This window comes from Ylistrum balloti, unplaced genomic scaffold, assembly GCF_031769215.1.
Source record: "Ylistrum balloti isolate Yb309-2 unplaced genomic scaffold, AGI_CSIRO_Ybal_v1 Utg371052, whole genome shotgun sequence".
Taxonomy (NCBI): Eukaryota; Metazoa; Mollusca; class Bivalvia; order Pectinida; family Pectinidae; genus Ylistrum; species Ylistrum balloti.
The window spans coordinates 112,569-129,052 of record NW_026782582.1 but is presented as its reverse complement, the minus strand read 5'-3'; the positions used below and the strand labels follow the sequence as shown (position 1 = coordinate 129,052).

The 16,484-nt window shown below is 36.0% G+C and overlaps 1 protein-coding gene across 1 annotated transcript in view; it reads right to left on the bottom strand.

The window, feature by feature from the left end:
* LOC132560345 (myelin transcription factor 1-like) overlaps positions 1-16,484 on the bottom strand; it is a 68,600-nt gene that overhangs the window by 32,298 nt on the left and 19,818 nt on the right. Inside the window, exons 3-4 of the mRNA XM_060225017.1 lie at positions 11,780-11,864; positions 2,194-2,222 (exon numbers count right to left, since the gene is read on the bottom strand). Of these exons, the coding sequence (XP_060081000.1) occupies positions 2,194-2,222; positions 11,780-11,864 (114 nt within the window). The remainder of the gene's footprint in view (positions 1-2,193; positions 2,223-11,779; positions 11,865-16,484) is intronic.

Below are 16,484 nucleotides of genomic sequence, written 5' to 3'. Positions count from 1 at the left end.
CAAAGCGACAATCTCAGGATTATATCAGGCAAGTTTCAGCTCAATACCACAGGTAGAACTGGAGAAAAAGGTAATAAGAGATCTCAGGGGGATCTTGGCAAACAATATTGTTTGACCTTTATTTGTATTTTAAACGTCAAGATATTTTAATTTCCTTCTCTTTTTTCCTGTTCTTGCTCTCTAAAGATACAAAATTTGACACTCCTTTGCAGAAATAGTGATTATAATCTTTTCCTGCCAAATCCAATATGGTTGCCTGGCAACCATTTTGTTTTCCTGATTGGTTCCAAAATCAAAACGGCACAAATATGGGCCGAGATGAATCAATACATTCAAATTGAGAAAGAACCATCAAACACTCCTCAAACAAGATGCCCCAGAGGCCTACATAACTCACCTAGCTACTATAAATATTCAGCCATTTAACAAAGAATTTCAAATACGACAAATCTTTTCTTAACAAAATTTTCCAATGGGTCCCAGCCTTGTAGTCAAACAAAAAAATTGCTTCAGATCAAACTTGGACATTATCCTTGTATGGAAGAAGGATTTTTAAGAACTTACATTTCCATAATGAGGCCCACCCTTCTTGCCCCAGAGGGCCAGGATGCATTGTTTATAAAGAACTGATTCTCATTCACCAAGAATCCTTTTGACCAAATTTGGGCAAATTTCAATCATTCCTACAGGAAAAGGAGGAATTGCAAGAATTTGCCCTATTTCCTTTATTGGTCCCTCCCAAACAGGCCAAGATGTAACATTGATACATCTTCATCCAAGAATGCTTCAGTTAAAATTCCAGCAATTCAAAAATATCCATTCATTCCTAAAGGAGGAGTAAGATATTCAACAACTTGAAAATTTTTTCCTTTTGGTTGAGAACCAAGACTTGGTTCCTCTTCACTCTAAAATGGTTCACACTAAATTTTGGCAAAATCCAGTCATTCCTACTAGAAAAGTAGGATTTTATAGAAATAACTCCATTTCACCTATTGGGCCTCACTTCTTCTGCCCTTACCTCCATTTCACCTATTGGGCCTCACTTCTTCTGCCCTTACCTCCATTTCACCTATTGGGCCTCACTTCTTCTGCCCTTACCTCCATTTCACCTATTGGGCCTCACTTCTTCTGCCATAGGGCCTAAGGTTATGCAAGATTGTTTCCCCCTCACCCAAGAATGCTTCAGACCAAATCTGTTTGGTTGTTCATGCCTAGAAGCAATTTTTTTGAGCAAAAAGCTGACTGATGCCTGAAGCTGGACAATGGACTGTGGAGAGATGACAGACGCCGCACCATGACATAAGCTTATCGGTCCTTCTGACTAAGTCAGCTAACAAGAGAGATGTGAGTCTTAACAATCATCTGACAATCTATGGATAGACAGACCACAGAACTTGATGATGGTGGTCTAACAAATCTGATGAATTCAAATTTTGAACATACTGCGTTATCATGTCACAAATTGTGCCATTAAGAACTACTTCTCCAGTTTCATTCACACCATTGAGAAAAATATTTGGAGTTTAATTTGTTAAGGAAAACAAACAGATGTTATGTTGTTTTTCAACCCTGTCAAAGGCTATTTGTTCAAAATGAGTTACGTTGGATTTGGACCAAACCTAAATATAAGATTTGGTCAGGACAATCTCCGGATCACTTCATGAATGTTTGATATCATTGTCACTCACTGGTAATGACTCAAGCCAAATTTGGGCCAGATCTACCCACGCATTAAGAAGGAGCAGTATTTTGAAGAAAAATATTTTCCAACTTCCCTTTAGGGACTTGCCTCTAAGTTGAATCAACTCTCTAAATTTAAAAATTAATTGCCCACCACTATAATGTTTCAGAAAATATTTGAATTAAATCCATTCAAGCAATGAGAGAAAGCAGTGTTTGAAAGTAAAATACTGACCAACTTTCCCTTTTGGGACTCAATGCCTAATGATGTTTCAGACAAAATTTGTATGAAATCCATTGAAGCATTAAGGGAAAGTAGTGTTTTGAAGAAACTGCTAAATCAGCCTTCGGCCATCAGGGCTCTTGGGCTGATACGAGGTGTGATATCCAAATAGTCATATAATTATCTCTCAATATGACACCACCAAATGCATCAGCTTCGGTTTCAAAATGGTCTGATAAATGACACAAACACAGTTATACACATCAAATCTTCTGATGATATGCACTTACCTCTGTCAGGTTACATGTATTTTCTGCATCTGAAATTATAATATATACATGTTACATTTGGTTTTCAGTAAAGTACCGCTTACATCATGAATATTCAGTTTTACACAAGTCCCATTTTTCCAGCCATAGGAACTCGTGGAAATACTGGTAAAACCTAGAATACAGCACATTTTACAACATCTTGGAATGAAGAAATGAAAACAAAAACTTATTAATCACCAAAATATCTTGAATACTAAAGTCTTAAAGGACATGAGGGCCAAGCGGCCTGCATCACCCATCTTTCTAATTCCACTATTTAACAAAGAATTTCAAATATGACAAACATATTCTGAAACAATTTCCCTATTGGCTCCCAGCCTTGTGGTCAAACAGAAGTCATATTCACTATTCATAAAAAAAATCATTCTGACCAAATCTGAACAACATCCTTGTACAAAAGAAGAATTTCTAAGAACTCACATTTCCCCAATTTGGCCCCAAATGGCCTGTATCCTTCATTTACACAGAACTGATTCCTCTGCACCAAATACTTCAGACCAAATTTGGGCAAAATCATTCCTACAGAAGGAGTAGGATTTTAAAGAATTTCTGCTATTTCTCGTATTGGGCCCCATTCCTACAATCCAGGTTGGCTAAAATTCCCAGCTCCATATTTTCAGGATTATAAAACATAACTGTTTTTCACAAATACTTGCCCATCGTGTGTTTGTGACTGAAACAGATCACATAGATCTGTCACTTGTAACCATATATAGGAAGATTTGAAAAGTGCAATTAAAATAACTTTCTTGTGGGTTTAATTACTCGTACCTTTAAATAAAAATCACAACCATAACATCTTCACAGCAATTACCAGACAGCATGGCAGAATATGCAATAGCCTAGATTGATAAGTCTTTGCATGATAGTTCACATTTTAGAAAGATCACCATGCTTGTTTATCACAGAACGGCTTAGTGTAAACACGGGCACCTGTATCTGGAACGTAAACAATACAAGCAAAAATCCAGTCAGCTATGCATCACACGAAAAACCCTTGAAGACTGATTCCCCTTCACTGAACAATGCTTTGGACAAAAATTTGGCAAAAGACAAACATTCCAAAAGGAAGAGTAGGATTTTAAAGAATTCGCTCTCTTTCCCCTATCTGGCCCCACAACTCTGGCCCCAATGGACCAAGACCCATGGTTTATTCAAAAGTGATTTCTCTTCACCCAACAATGCTCCAGACAAAATTTGGGCAAAATACTATCATTCCTACAAGAGTAGTAGGATTTTTAGAAATATACTCTCTTCACCTATTTGGCCCTGCCTTTCTGTCTCCAGAGGGCCGGGACCCTGTCCAAAATTTGCTCCTCTTACCCTAAGGATGCTTCAGACCAAACTGTGTCAAAATCTTCAAAGTCCTTCATGACTTGTTGACTAATGTATGGACGGTGAGCTGAACATTACAGTGCTTCAAACTTGCAACGAGACAAAATTTCTGTAAATCCTTGGATTTTGAATTTTTTTTAGCAGGATTTACAACCTCATGGACATCAAGGGACATTTTGAAGTAGGGTCTTTTTCAAGTAGCCTATGGAACAACATAAGGGAGACAAATAACATGCCATCAAGAAAATGTCCTTCAAAATCCAAGTCAAAACAATGACAACACAACCTGTCCCATTCCACAGCTTTCTGAGAAACATAAAAAAAATAACAGCAAATTAACAGAAAAGAACCACACACCTCAGATCTTCACAGGAGTTTAAACAGACCAATCCTACAACAAACTATGCTATCTCAGCCCCTTAAAAATTGTGCTTTCTGGAGGCTCTGCCAACCCTCTCATTGCTGAGGCAAGTTTCTATTTCAGGACTTCCCATCTAGATCCCATCCTAGTACAGAAGAACTGTTACTGAAAAACACTAGATTGTGGAAGCTTTTCAAAGATTAAAAAAAATCAATACCATTCTTGGTATTCAAGCTTTTCTGTAACTGGTACAGGGCAAAAATATCTTTGCTGAACAAAACATCAATATCAAATTTTTCCAGACTGACAGGTTTCAAGTAGCTCATTGAAGCTATTCACCAACATGACATATATGAATTTTGACCTCTCCCACTGAACTAGTACAGCCATGAAAGCTGATCATTTTCAGAGTTTATAATTCCATGAACAGCTGGAAACAATGGAAACCACTTAATGCCACGATGGTTAGTATATTTTCTGGGCAAATAAACAAACCACACCCAAGTATAAGCCAACTTTTTCAATTTTATCAATATATAAACTGTACCCTTTCTGAGGATATGGTTACCGTAATGTTGACCAAAGTTTGTTGATATAAGAGAAAATGGAGGGCAATTTATCAAGATGTCAGTGAAACATTTGATATCAGTTTGCAAATGAAATATACACAGATAGTCTTTTATTTTATTGACGTGTTTGAAAAATGTAAAACAGCAATTATTGAACTTGTTTGGCTTTGGAGCTTTCAAAGATTGTCTACGCACAGATATTGGGTCTGAAGTTACGTACTGTTTACTTAACAATATCTCCATCAATGTCTGTACTGTTAGATATCGGCGAAGGCCCTTACATGCTAACAAATTCTTAAAGTTCAACATTTTTTCTGATAAGTTACACAAAGCCATTCTTATGGTTAACAAGCATGACGGTCATTCTTGAATTGAACTCGATGACCTATTGATCCCAGGATGCAACAGGCTATTGTAAACTTCCGCTTTGGCATCCGAAGCAACCACGAAAATTCAGAAGATATTACTGTGATTTATACTAAAATGTATGATTAATTAAATCCATGAGAATATCATTTTTATTTCAATCATCCTGTATACCATTACGAATGACAGTTCTAGATGATCTGTTTCAGTCACAAACATGTGATGGACAGGTACCCACTCCTAAATACTTGGTACCGACATCATTTACTGATGTACTGGTATCTTTGGTTTAAATCTCTTTTTTTTTTAATTCTTTCTGAAAGTGTGACTTGCTACAACAACCAAAATTATCAGGGTGCAAGGTCACGCAGGTCATAAGTGCATGTGATAAGCCTCAACAAAATTCCATTCCGAAAAACATAACGATCCAGAATTGATCTCCAGATGATACACTTCATTTTTTTTGTTTTTTCATTTTGCCATTTTTTTCGTCCACTTATAAGCCGCACCAGTATATAAGCCGCATGCCTGACTGCAAAGGAAAAAAGCAGCCCAGCAAATACAGTAATATCTTTGAAACATTAAAAATATTCCATGTAATCTAACATCTAAGGTCACTTATTTTTTGCATGAGCAATGCTTATTTATAAACATCACTTCACATAGTCACATATTCATTTAGTTTTTTCTGATCTCTCCAAAATTAAAATGGGCACAACTAGGGAAAAGGGAAAGGGAAATCTATATACGAAATCTAAGAGAGATTCATTGAGTCCTTCTCAAGAAATAGCAATAACAAACTTTGTCGAAATCCAAGATGGCCACCTGCCATTTTTGTTTTTAGGATCAGTCCAAAAATCAAACAAGCAAACCAAAGAACAAAGGGAACCTATTATGAAATTTGAGAGAGATCCATTCAATTCTTCTTCAGAAATAGGGATAGCAAACTTTTACTCAACAAAATCCAAGATTGCTGCCGATTTTTTAAAATTTTTGATCAGTGTAAACGTTAAACAGGCACAACTAGGGACATAGAAAAACCTTTACATGAAATTTAAGAAAGATCTATGCATTTTTTCTAAAGAAATAGCGATAACGAACTTTCAAAGTCATAATCCAAGATGGCCACCTGTCGGCCAATTTTTTTTCCTGATCAGTCCAAACATTAGATGGACACAACTAGAGATCAATGTGAACTTATACATGAAATTTCAGATAGATCCATCCTGGACTTCTCAAGAAATAGCAATAACGAACTTGCATGGTCAAAATCCAAGATGGCCACCCTGTTGGCCATTTTGTTATTCTAATCAGTCCCAAAATCAAATGGGCGCAACTAGAGACCAAGGGGAACATAGAAATTAAATTTAAGAAAGATTCATCAAGTGCTTTTTAAGAAATAGCCACAACAATCTTCTAAAGTCAAAACCAAGATGGCCACCTTTCGGCCATTTTGTTTTTCTGATCAGTCCCAAAATTACATGGCCACAACTTAAGACTAAGAGGAACCTACACATGAAATTGGAGAAAAATTGTTTACAAGCAGAGGGACGACAGACCATGGATGTAGAGTGATTTGAAAAGCTCACCATCTGATGATATGGTTTATCCTGGTGCGGCTATTAGCCGATGTCTTATTTCCCAGAATTTTAATTATTAATGATCCCGAATATCTCTTCAGACCTGCACCTTTCTGCCATATCTTACATGTTATCAAATATGCATAAACAATTAAGTACATCAGTAACATCTGCTTACTTCTGACATTTTATTTTGAAAGATACAAACATCTGAAACACATCCCCTGTAACAATAGTAAGAACATGCCTGGCTAACTGAAAGCTGTCCGTCTGTTAGCCCTTCATCCCAACATTAAGTATGTATTATTGCGAATAAACTGCAGTATGTGTTATAGAGAGAGAAAATAAAGAAATAGGTGTGTTAGAGAGCAAGAAAGTTAGGGAATCAGGTGTGTTATAGAGAGAGAAAGTTAAGGAATGAAGTGTGTTACATAGAGTGAAATTTAAGGAATGAGGTGTGTTATAGAGAGAAAGTTAAGGAATGCGGTGTGTTATAGAGAGAGAAAGTTAAGGAATGAGGTGTGTTATAGAGAGAGAAAGTTAAGGAATGAGGTGTGTTATAGAGAGAGAAAGTTAAGGAATGTGGTGTGTTAGAGAGAGAGAAAGTTAAGGAATGAGGTGTGTTATAGAGAGAGAAAGAGAAAGTTAAGGAATGAGGTGTGTTATACAGAGAGAGAGAGAAAGTTAAGGAATGAGGTGTGTTAAGAGAGAGAATGAGTGTTATAGAGAGAGAAAGTTAAGGAATGAGGTGTGTTATAGAGAGAAAGTTAAGGAATGAGGTGTGTTATAGTGAAAGTTAAGGAATGATGTGTGTTATAGAGAGAGAAAGTTAAGGAATGAGGTGTGTTATAGAGAGAAAGTTAAGGAATGTAGTTAATGGAGAGAGAAAGTTATAAAGAGAGAAAGTTAAGGAATGAAGTGTGTTATAGAGAGAGAAAGTTAAGGAATGAGATGTGTTATAGGGAGAGAAAATGTTGTGTTATAGAGAGAGAGGAATGAGGTGTGTTATAGAGAGAAATGAGTTAAGGAATGAGGTGTGTTATAGAGAGAGAAAGTTAAGGAATGAGGTGTGTTATAGAGAAAATGAGTTGTTAAGGAATGAGGTGTGTTATAGAGAAAGAATGAGGTGTGTTATAGAGAGAGAAGTTAAGGAATGAGGTGTGTTATAGAGAGAAAGTTAAGGAATGAGGTGTGTTAGGAGAGAAAGTTAAGGAATGAGGTGTGTTATAGAGAGAGAAAGTTAAGGAATGATGTGTGTTATAGAGAGAGAAAGTTAAGGAATGAGGTGTGTTATAGAGAGAGAAAGTTAAGGAATGAGGTGTGTTATAGAGAAAGAAAGTTAAGGAATGAGGTGTGTTACAGAGAGAGAAAGTTAAGGGATGAGGTGTGTTAAAGAGAGAGAAAGTTAAGGGATGAGGTGTGTTATAGAGAGAGAGTTAAGGAATGAGGTGTGTTATAGAGAAAGTTAGGGAATGAGGTGTGTTATAGAGAGAGAAAGTTAAGGAATGAGGTGTGTTATAGACAGAAAATTAGGGAATGAGGTGTGTTATAGAGAGAGAACATTAAGGAATGTGGTGTGTTATAGAGAGAGAAAGTTAAGGAATGGGGTGTGTTATAGAGAGAGAAAGTTAAGGAATGAGGTGTGTTAAAGAGAGAGAAAGTTAAGGAATGAGGTGTGTTATGGAAAGAGAAAGTTAAGGAATGTGGTTAATGGAGAGAGAAAGTTAAGGAATGAAGTGTGTTATAGAGAGAGAAAGTTAAGGAATGAGATGTGTTATAGAGAGAGGAATGAGTGTGTTAATGTTATAGAGAGAGTGTTATGAGAGAGAGTTAAGGAATGAGGTGTGTTAAGGAATGAGGTGTGTTATAGAGAGAGAAAGTTAAGGAATGAGGTGTGTTATAGAGAAAGTTAAGGAATGAGGTGTGTTATAGAGAGAGAAAGTTAAGGAATGGGGTGTGTTATAGGGAGAGAAAGTTAAGGAATGAGGTGTGTTATAGAGAGAGAAAGTTAAGGAATGAGGTGTGTTATAGAGAGAAAGTTAAGGAATGAGGTGTGTTATAGAGAGAGAAAATTAAGGAATGAGGTGTGTTATAGAGAGAAAGTTAAGGAATGCGGTGTGTTATAGAGAGAGAAAGTTAAGGAATGAGGTGTGTTATAGAGAGAAAGTTAAGGAATGTGGTGTGTTATGGAGAGAGGAAATGTGTTATAGAGAGAGAAAGTTAAGGAATGAGGTGTGTTAAGGAGAGAAAGTTAAGGAATGTGTGTGTTATAGAGAGAGAAAGTGTAAGGAATGAATGTGTGTTTTATAGAGAGAAAGTTAAGGAATGCGGTGTGTTATAGAGAGAGAAAGTTAAGGAATGAGGTGTGTTATAGAGAGAAAGTTAAGGAATGAGGTGTGTTATAGAGAGAGAAAATTAAGGAATGAGGTGTGTTATAGAGAAGGTGGCATGTTACAGAGAGAGTTAACGTTAAGGAATGAGATGTTATAGAGAGAGAAAGTTAAAGAATGTGGTGTGTTATAGAGAGAGAAAGTTAAGGAATGAAGTGTGTTACATAGAGTGAAATTTAAGGAATGAGGTGTGTTATAGAGAGAAAGTTAGGGAATGAGGTGTGTTATAGAGTGTGTGTTATAGAGAGAGAAAGTTGTTAAGGAGATGAGAGTGTGTGTGTTAGAGAGAAAGTTAAGGAATGAGGTGTGTTATAGAGAGAGAGAGTTAAGGAATGAGGTGTGTTATAGAGAAAGTTAAGGAATGAGGTGTTATAGAGAGAGAAAGTTAAGGAATGAGGTGTGTTATAGAGAAAGAAAGTTAAGGAAAGAGGTGTGCTATAGAGAGAGAAAGTTAAGGAATGAGATGTGTTATAGAGAGAAAGTTAAGGAATGAGGTGTGTTATAGAGAGAGAAAGAAAGTTGTTATAGAGAAGGAATGAGGTGTGTTAGAGAGAGAAAGTTAAGGAATGAGGTGTGTTAGAGAGAGAAAGAGAGAAAGTTAAGGAATGAGGTGTGTTATAGAGAGAGAAAGTTAAGGAATGTGGTGTGTTATAGAGAAAGAAAGTTAAGGAATGAGGTGTGTTACAGAGAGAGAAAGTTAAGGGATGAGGTGTGTTATAGAGAGAGAAAGTTAAGGGATGAGGTGTGTTATAAAGAGAGAAAGTTAAGGAATGAAGTGTGTTATGGAGAGAGAAAGTTAAGGAATATGGTGTGTTATAGATAGAGAAAGTTAGGGAATGAGGTGTGTTATAGAGAGAGAAAGTTAAGGAATGTGGTGTGTTATAGAGAGAAAGTTAGGGAATGAGGTGTGTTATAGAGAGAGAAAGTTAGGGAAGGAGGTGTGTTATAGATAGAGAAAGTTAAGGAATGAGGTGTGTTATAGAGAGAGAAAGTTAAGGAATGAGGTGTGTTATAAAGAGAGAAAATTAAGGAATGTTATGAAGTCATTTTTTATATTTTGGTGGTGTTAAGCTATAAGGCCCAATGTCTTCTGTTGATGTCAAACTATTTTACTTTGAAGTAAGAAAGTTCCATTAGAGTTTGAAATTAAGTTCTGTAGCAATTAAGACAGTATGAGGTAGGAATCTTCAGAAATATATGTTTTCTTAAAAAGAACTCTGTTATTTGGTAAATTCATTTAATTAAATTCAACAAAGTGTGCATATCTTTTCAATCATTATTCAGGTCTTAAATTCACACACCTGGCAATTTTCAAAGTGGGGGGGGGGGGGGTCACCTTGAGATCAGTGTACTGCTAATGACATGTAGTAAGGAAGATGTCACATAACCATATATTATACTGATTTCTTATGAAGGAGGTTAAAGAACTAAGATTTATTGAATGGAGGAAAGCTCACGATATGGAGCATCCTTTTATTTTGTATTAGAAATCAGAAATACAGGTGATAAAGGCTGGTGATTATCTCTCCAGTAATACAAGATTGTGACATCCTGATCAATATGACAGAAACAGGTCAATGATACCTCATTATCTGCCAGTGTTGTGCCTACAGGTGATCTCACACTTACCTTGAGGGTAAGTACCATAGAGTTTTACTTCCAGGTATGATTATTCCAGTTCCCTAACAGATGTTTTGTTCCCGTTAAATTGATGGATCTTTTCTGTCGGTTATTGAGTGAGATTTCCATTTTAATATTTGTACAAAAATTTTCAAAATATGAAACATTATATTTCTGATAATTACAAATAACCAAGCAATTTTCTTTCATTGAAAGAGTGAAAAATTTCATTTGTGTATGTTTTTATCATCATATTTCTACAATAATTTTTATATGTACATAAAAAATACTGGCTGACTAATTAAATAAAGCAATATTTTGTACAGCAAGGCACACAGATTTTTTCTTCTTGCACCATTATGTTACACCACAGACTGTCTCTTTGTCTACATCCTAGGAAATTATAACCATGTAATGATTCTCAAACTTTTTAGAGTCAGCCGGCCATAACTTTGATGATTATCTTTTGTGAAGTTATGTACAAGTGTGATTCTGTGTCTATTGGCCTAGGAGGCAGCCGGCACGCGACCAGTCAATTGTCTGTTTACTCTGGGTTTGTCTAACACCTGCTTGTATTAACTCTCTCTACCTGCCCGACATCTGCCCTTACAGTTATATTACTACACAGCTACACACCTAAGTGTGTGTGTGACACACAGCTTTAGTCAGGTATCCTCACAGCTGACAATGAAAAATCAATAGATTGTATCTAAGTCACAAAAGAAGTTCACTTTTCTTTCCACTGGTATAGTAAACGAAAATATTTCATTTAATGAAATCCAGTCAATATACACAGAGTTGGTTCCTATATCAAATATCAGTCCTAACAACAGGAAATTCAACCACTAATTCTGTTTATTTTTTTCCCTGTTAAATTTTTAAGGAGTTTAACTGATAACTTTTTGTTGATTATATGAGAAAAAACATTTTAGAGGAAATTTCACAGATTAAGTACAAATTTAAAAAATACAACTGAAATAATTTATTTGTCATTAAAAGATATTATATAATCTACTGATAATGAATAAGGGTTCCAGATATACATATGTACCTAGATGTCTGTAAACATTCCATATAAAATTCAATCATGTCTCAAAATTATTTAAATCTGATATTGCACACACTTCAATTTTTAAAAAAGGACATTCACCAAACAAAGTTAGAAGAAAATCAATAAGGTAACTTCCTAAAGAAGTGCTGGTTTTCCAGTAACATTCTGACTAGTTATCCTGTATCAAATCTCATCTGGCCCCAAAGTATATATAACCAAGATTATTTGTTTACCAAGTTATATTATCATAAATTTTGTTCAAGATTACTTACTTGCTACTGAAATAGGTGTTGTTTTTCTTGATCTATTTGTCGCTTCAGTGGTGTTGACGATTACTTTCTGCTCCACTGTCTGATTCTGTCAAAAATCAATAGGTAAATCCATAAACCTCACCTTATAAACACATAGGAGAGAGTTTAAACCACATTTTCATCCACAGCAAAACTATTGTTGTATATGACATCAACAAGTTTCTCTGGAATCAGCCATATTGGATCAAACTAGCACAACTTGACTCGTGTCATTAACATAAATTTCAGCGGGACTAAGTTGCAGAGCTTGGAGATTGTCACCACTAGTTCCTGAATGATCACCTGTGACAATCAATCCCTTGGTCACTTTATCTACATGTTAAACACTGTCTAAGGAAGTTGATTACCACTTTACAGGTGTGACAAAAGTTCCACAAACAACCACCAACACTTTCAGGCTCATTAATAATTAATCACTTTCATGCACAACTCTGTAGAAATGTCTGAGACTTGGACGACTTTACTTAACTGTCAAAACACACCACAATCCTGATTCTGTTCCATCCAAATTCCTCCAAAGTATCACAAACATGTGCAACATCTGTCCACAAATGATCTTACCTGAATACTCCCACTTTTCACAGGTAGTTTTGAACAATTAATATGCTGGAACAAAGTGGCAGGGTAGTTAGTGATGGCCTACAAGTATCGCAAGTGAGGCTCCTTCATTAACATGAAGCCTATTGGAGCACTATGCCTGCTTTGTGTATGCCGTGTACCCAGCTCCCTCTGAGCTGCTGTGCTTGCTTCTCTGAGAGCTGCCACACACGCCTTTGTCCTATGAGTCGAGGGCTCTGATTGGCTACCAGAGTTTTAGCTATGAATGGTAATGAATCTCTATTATCAACTACTTGAATTATTGAATACGTTGAACAGATGTTGGACAATAACACCCTGAGGAGAGGCACAAACTTATTTGTCTTTTTTCTGTAGTAGCCAGTCAGTGATCTGCTTTGTACCCCTGGCCATGTGCCATCCAAAAAAATTCCATAAAAAGTATAGTGCCTATACCAGTTCATTCTTAAACAACTTGGTACAGAGTGAAAATAAACTTGTCCTTTATCCAAGGACAAAGTCATTGTCCACTTGATTATCTATAAACTACAGTATACTGGTAGGTACTGACACTAAGGCACTGGTGGATACTCCTGTCAGTTTAATTATTATAATTGACCAGCCAACAAAATCTAGGGCACTTTGAACAGTTATCAAGTATTGATCTGAGGGAATATACAGGCAGATTCTACATTGTCATCGTGCAGATGTTTTTCTCTGAGGTACAATGAAGTGGACAAAGTACACTCAACTCCTCACTACAGTAATTAGTGAAGTTGTTTGACTTTGATTAGAGTTCTCAGAGAAACAGTAACTGCAGGAAATTCTCTATGCATGTCAAGTACTGCCTCCAGAAATCAATAGAGCTGAACCTACTTTGTTCACAGTTTCTTCCAAGGAACATAATATTTACAAAAACTTTACCCATTCTAGTCACAAAAAGTACTCATGCTGCCTCATAAATTCATTCTGATATCCTAATTGTTAACTATTGTAAATACATACAGTAGTATATCATGTATTTTTTGCATGTATCTAATTTTTGTGAATTTAGTAATCTTATTAAATCCTTAAATTTGTATTTATCTACAGTCTGTTGATTTATAAACACATATAAGACAGTTTTTACATTGTCTCAATTACAGTATACATCAAGTGTTGTGGTATTCAAACAACCCCTTGGTGTCGAGTGTTACCTGGGTGTAGATAGTGTTACCTGGGTGTAGAGAGTGGTACCTGGGTGTAGAGTGGTACCTGGGTGTAGAGTGTTACCTGGGTGTAGAGTGTTACCTGGGTGTAGAGAGTGTTACCTGGGTGTAGAGTGGTACCTGGGTGTAGAGTGTTACCTGGGTGTCGAGTGTTACCTGGGTGTAGATAGTGTTACCTGGGTGTAGAGAGTGGTACCTGGGTGTAGAGTGTTACCTGGGTGTAGGGGATTAAGTATGGCCCGTGTTTCCACCTGGGTGTTTTATCCACCCCACACCAGAAAGACAAGTGTAGGAGATTATAATTACACAACAGGTATAAAAGTTTACAGCTAAATGTCATAGTGATGCCTTGTCGTTTTGTACTTCTACAATTTAGGTAATACAAGTTGACAAGATACAGTATGTGTTGTACCAGAAACCACTTCAACTTCTGATGAAGGCTTGTTTACTTTTCAGATGTTGTAGCTGATCAAAAATCAATGTTTTCCAGCTAATTAATCTTTAAATATGAAGAAAACAGTATTTGACTTGTGTTGTTTTACTTAATTAGAAATGCAATGAGTCGCTGTCTGTTACTTAACCAAAACTACTACGTCTGTATACCATGAATATGACAACAACAAAAGCTTCATAGAAAAATATATATGATTGAAACAAAATCATGACAAAGTTCAGATGTGCACCAGAATTAAAACTTATTTGTAATTAAGGCAAATGTTACAGACAAAATGTTTAAAACTGGTCATGTTTACCACTAAGGCAAAGTCACTACATAATGTTACACAGACAAAATGTTTAAAACTGGTCAAGTTTACCACTAAGGCAAAGTCACAACATGATGTTACAGACAAAATGTTTAAAACTGGTCCAGTTTCCATTAAGGCAAAGTCACCATATAATGCTACAGACAAAATATTTAAAACTGGTCCAGTTTACCACTACCTTTACCACTAATATTTATATATCTATGTGATAATACAATTTTTACTGTAATTGACAATGAGTCCATTTCGTCAATTCCCAGAAGAAATACTGATTATGACATTAACTTGTAGTGCATCTGATCAAAACACACCCACAAGTAACTGTTTCAGTATGTCAGTCACTGCATCATTCACAATCCCAAAACACCTGTGTTCAGGAAAACTTTTGAACCTTTTCTTCTTGTACGGTACACTGAACTTAAAACCAGTGCACTCGTATTAGTATCCACTAGCCGACATATAGAAATGTTACTAAAACGTATTTAGTTTATCATCATGTCAACAATACCTACACCTCCAACAGGTAGACAGGAAGGAGGTAGAGACATCTGATACACCAGTGTGTAAATTCTGGTTAGCCGCAGAGCAGTGAGTCTCACTGCTCGCAGATTCTGGAATTATTTATTCACCTGATATACAATTCACTTTCTTTGAAGTGTACATGATGAAAACATCTGTATCTGTCTTGCATTATATAGATATCTATTGTACACCCAATTAAAATTCTCTCATTTCCCAACACATGATTTAATGCCATGTTGTTTATAGACAAAGTGTGAATAATGTTTGTTTACCATGTAATCATCCTAATATCACTTTGTTGTAAATTAACTTACTGCTTATATGTATATAAACACATTAAAAAAGGCTCAAAGGTGTTAACAGTCACCCGAGTTACTATGCTGTCATTAATCGTGTAATATATGTAATATATAATAATCTTGTTAACAAAACAAGATAACTTGAACTACATTGTACATGTAAAGCAAATGTAAACAAGAGGCCTATACGCCTTAACGGTCACCTGATTACAAAAAGTTTCAGGAGGGAGTAAAGTTATTTTTCTACTTTGAATGAAATCCGTTTCCCATTCTGATGATGGTAGTTTTGTTTAGGAGTAGGAAACTGTGACAAGTGTTACCTATTTCTTAACAGTAAAGTTGGAGCTCAATCCAACTGGTGAAACTTGAGAAGTTTGAATTAGATGTTGCACAGGAAAACCATGATTGTGCAACCATGTTACAAAATGCCCTCCCTGGCTGCTGTATCAAAGTTTTTGCCATCTTATTCTATCAATTTTAATCAAGTTTGAACTATTTTCAACAGAAAAAAAATGTGTCATAAGTTAATGGTGTGAAGTTTTTTTTAAACTTTACCCCTTCCCTTGGGGGTCATGAAATTTACATTTTGGGTAAAGACTATTTTTTAATTTTCAACCAATTTTTACCCTTTTTGGTCCTGCCCCTAAGGCTCCTAGGAAGGGGGGACGGGGGATGGCAAATGATTTACAATTTTTTTTATTAACCTTTGACCATGGAAGGTTTCTGCCAAGTCTCATACAAATCAGTTCTGGGGTGTGAAAAGTTTACAGACACCACAGACAATGGATGACTGACGATGCCTGACAATAGAGTATTGCAATAAGTCACCATGAGACTTGTCAGGTGACCTGAAAACTTCACATCATTCACTTATAGAACAATATTCTATAACAATCAGAGTAATTACTTACTCAACATTCCAAACAAAAATAACTTCATTTATCTCCAGTGTTTTCATCCAAACAAGGAAATTTTACAAGAGGCATTAAGGGCATGTATCACCTACCTCGCTTTGTTTGGCTAAAGCTGTGGAAAGGTTTATGTCTATTTTTCATTACTTCCTCATCCACTACCCAAAGGAGGTCAGTCAAACCACTAATACAAACTCCTTCACCCAAGCATGCTTAAAATCAAATTTGTACAGAATCCTGTCATTCCTACTAAAGAAAAACTGAAAAATGTATTTCAGATATAAATGCTTCCACTACCAAGGTCATGAACTTGTCAACTGTGACATAAGTTACAGTATACATAACCATTCAGCTGTGACATAAGTTACAGTATACATAACCACTCAGCTGTGATATAAGTTACAGTA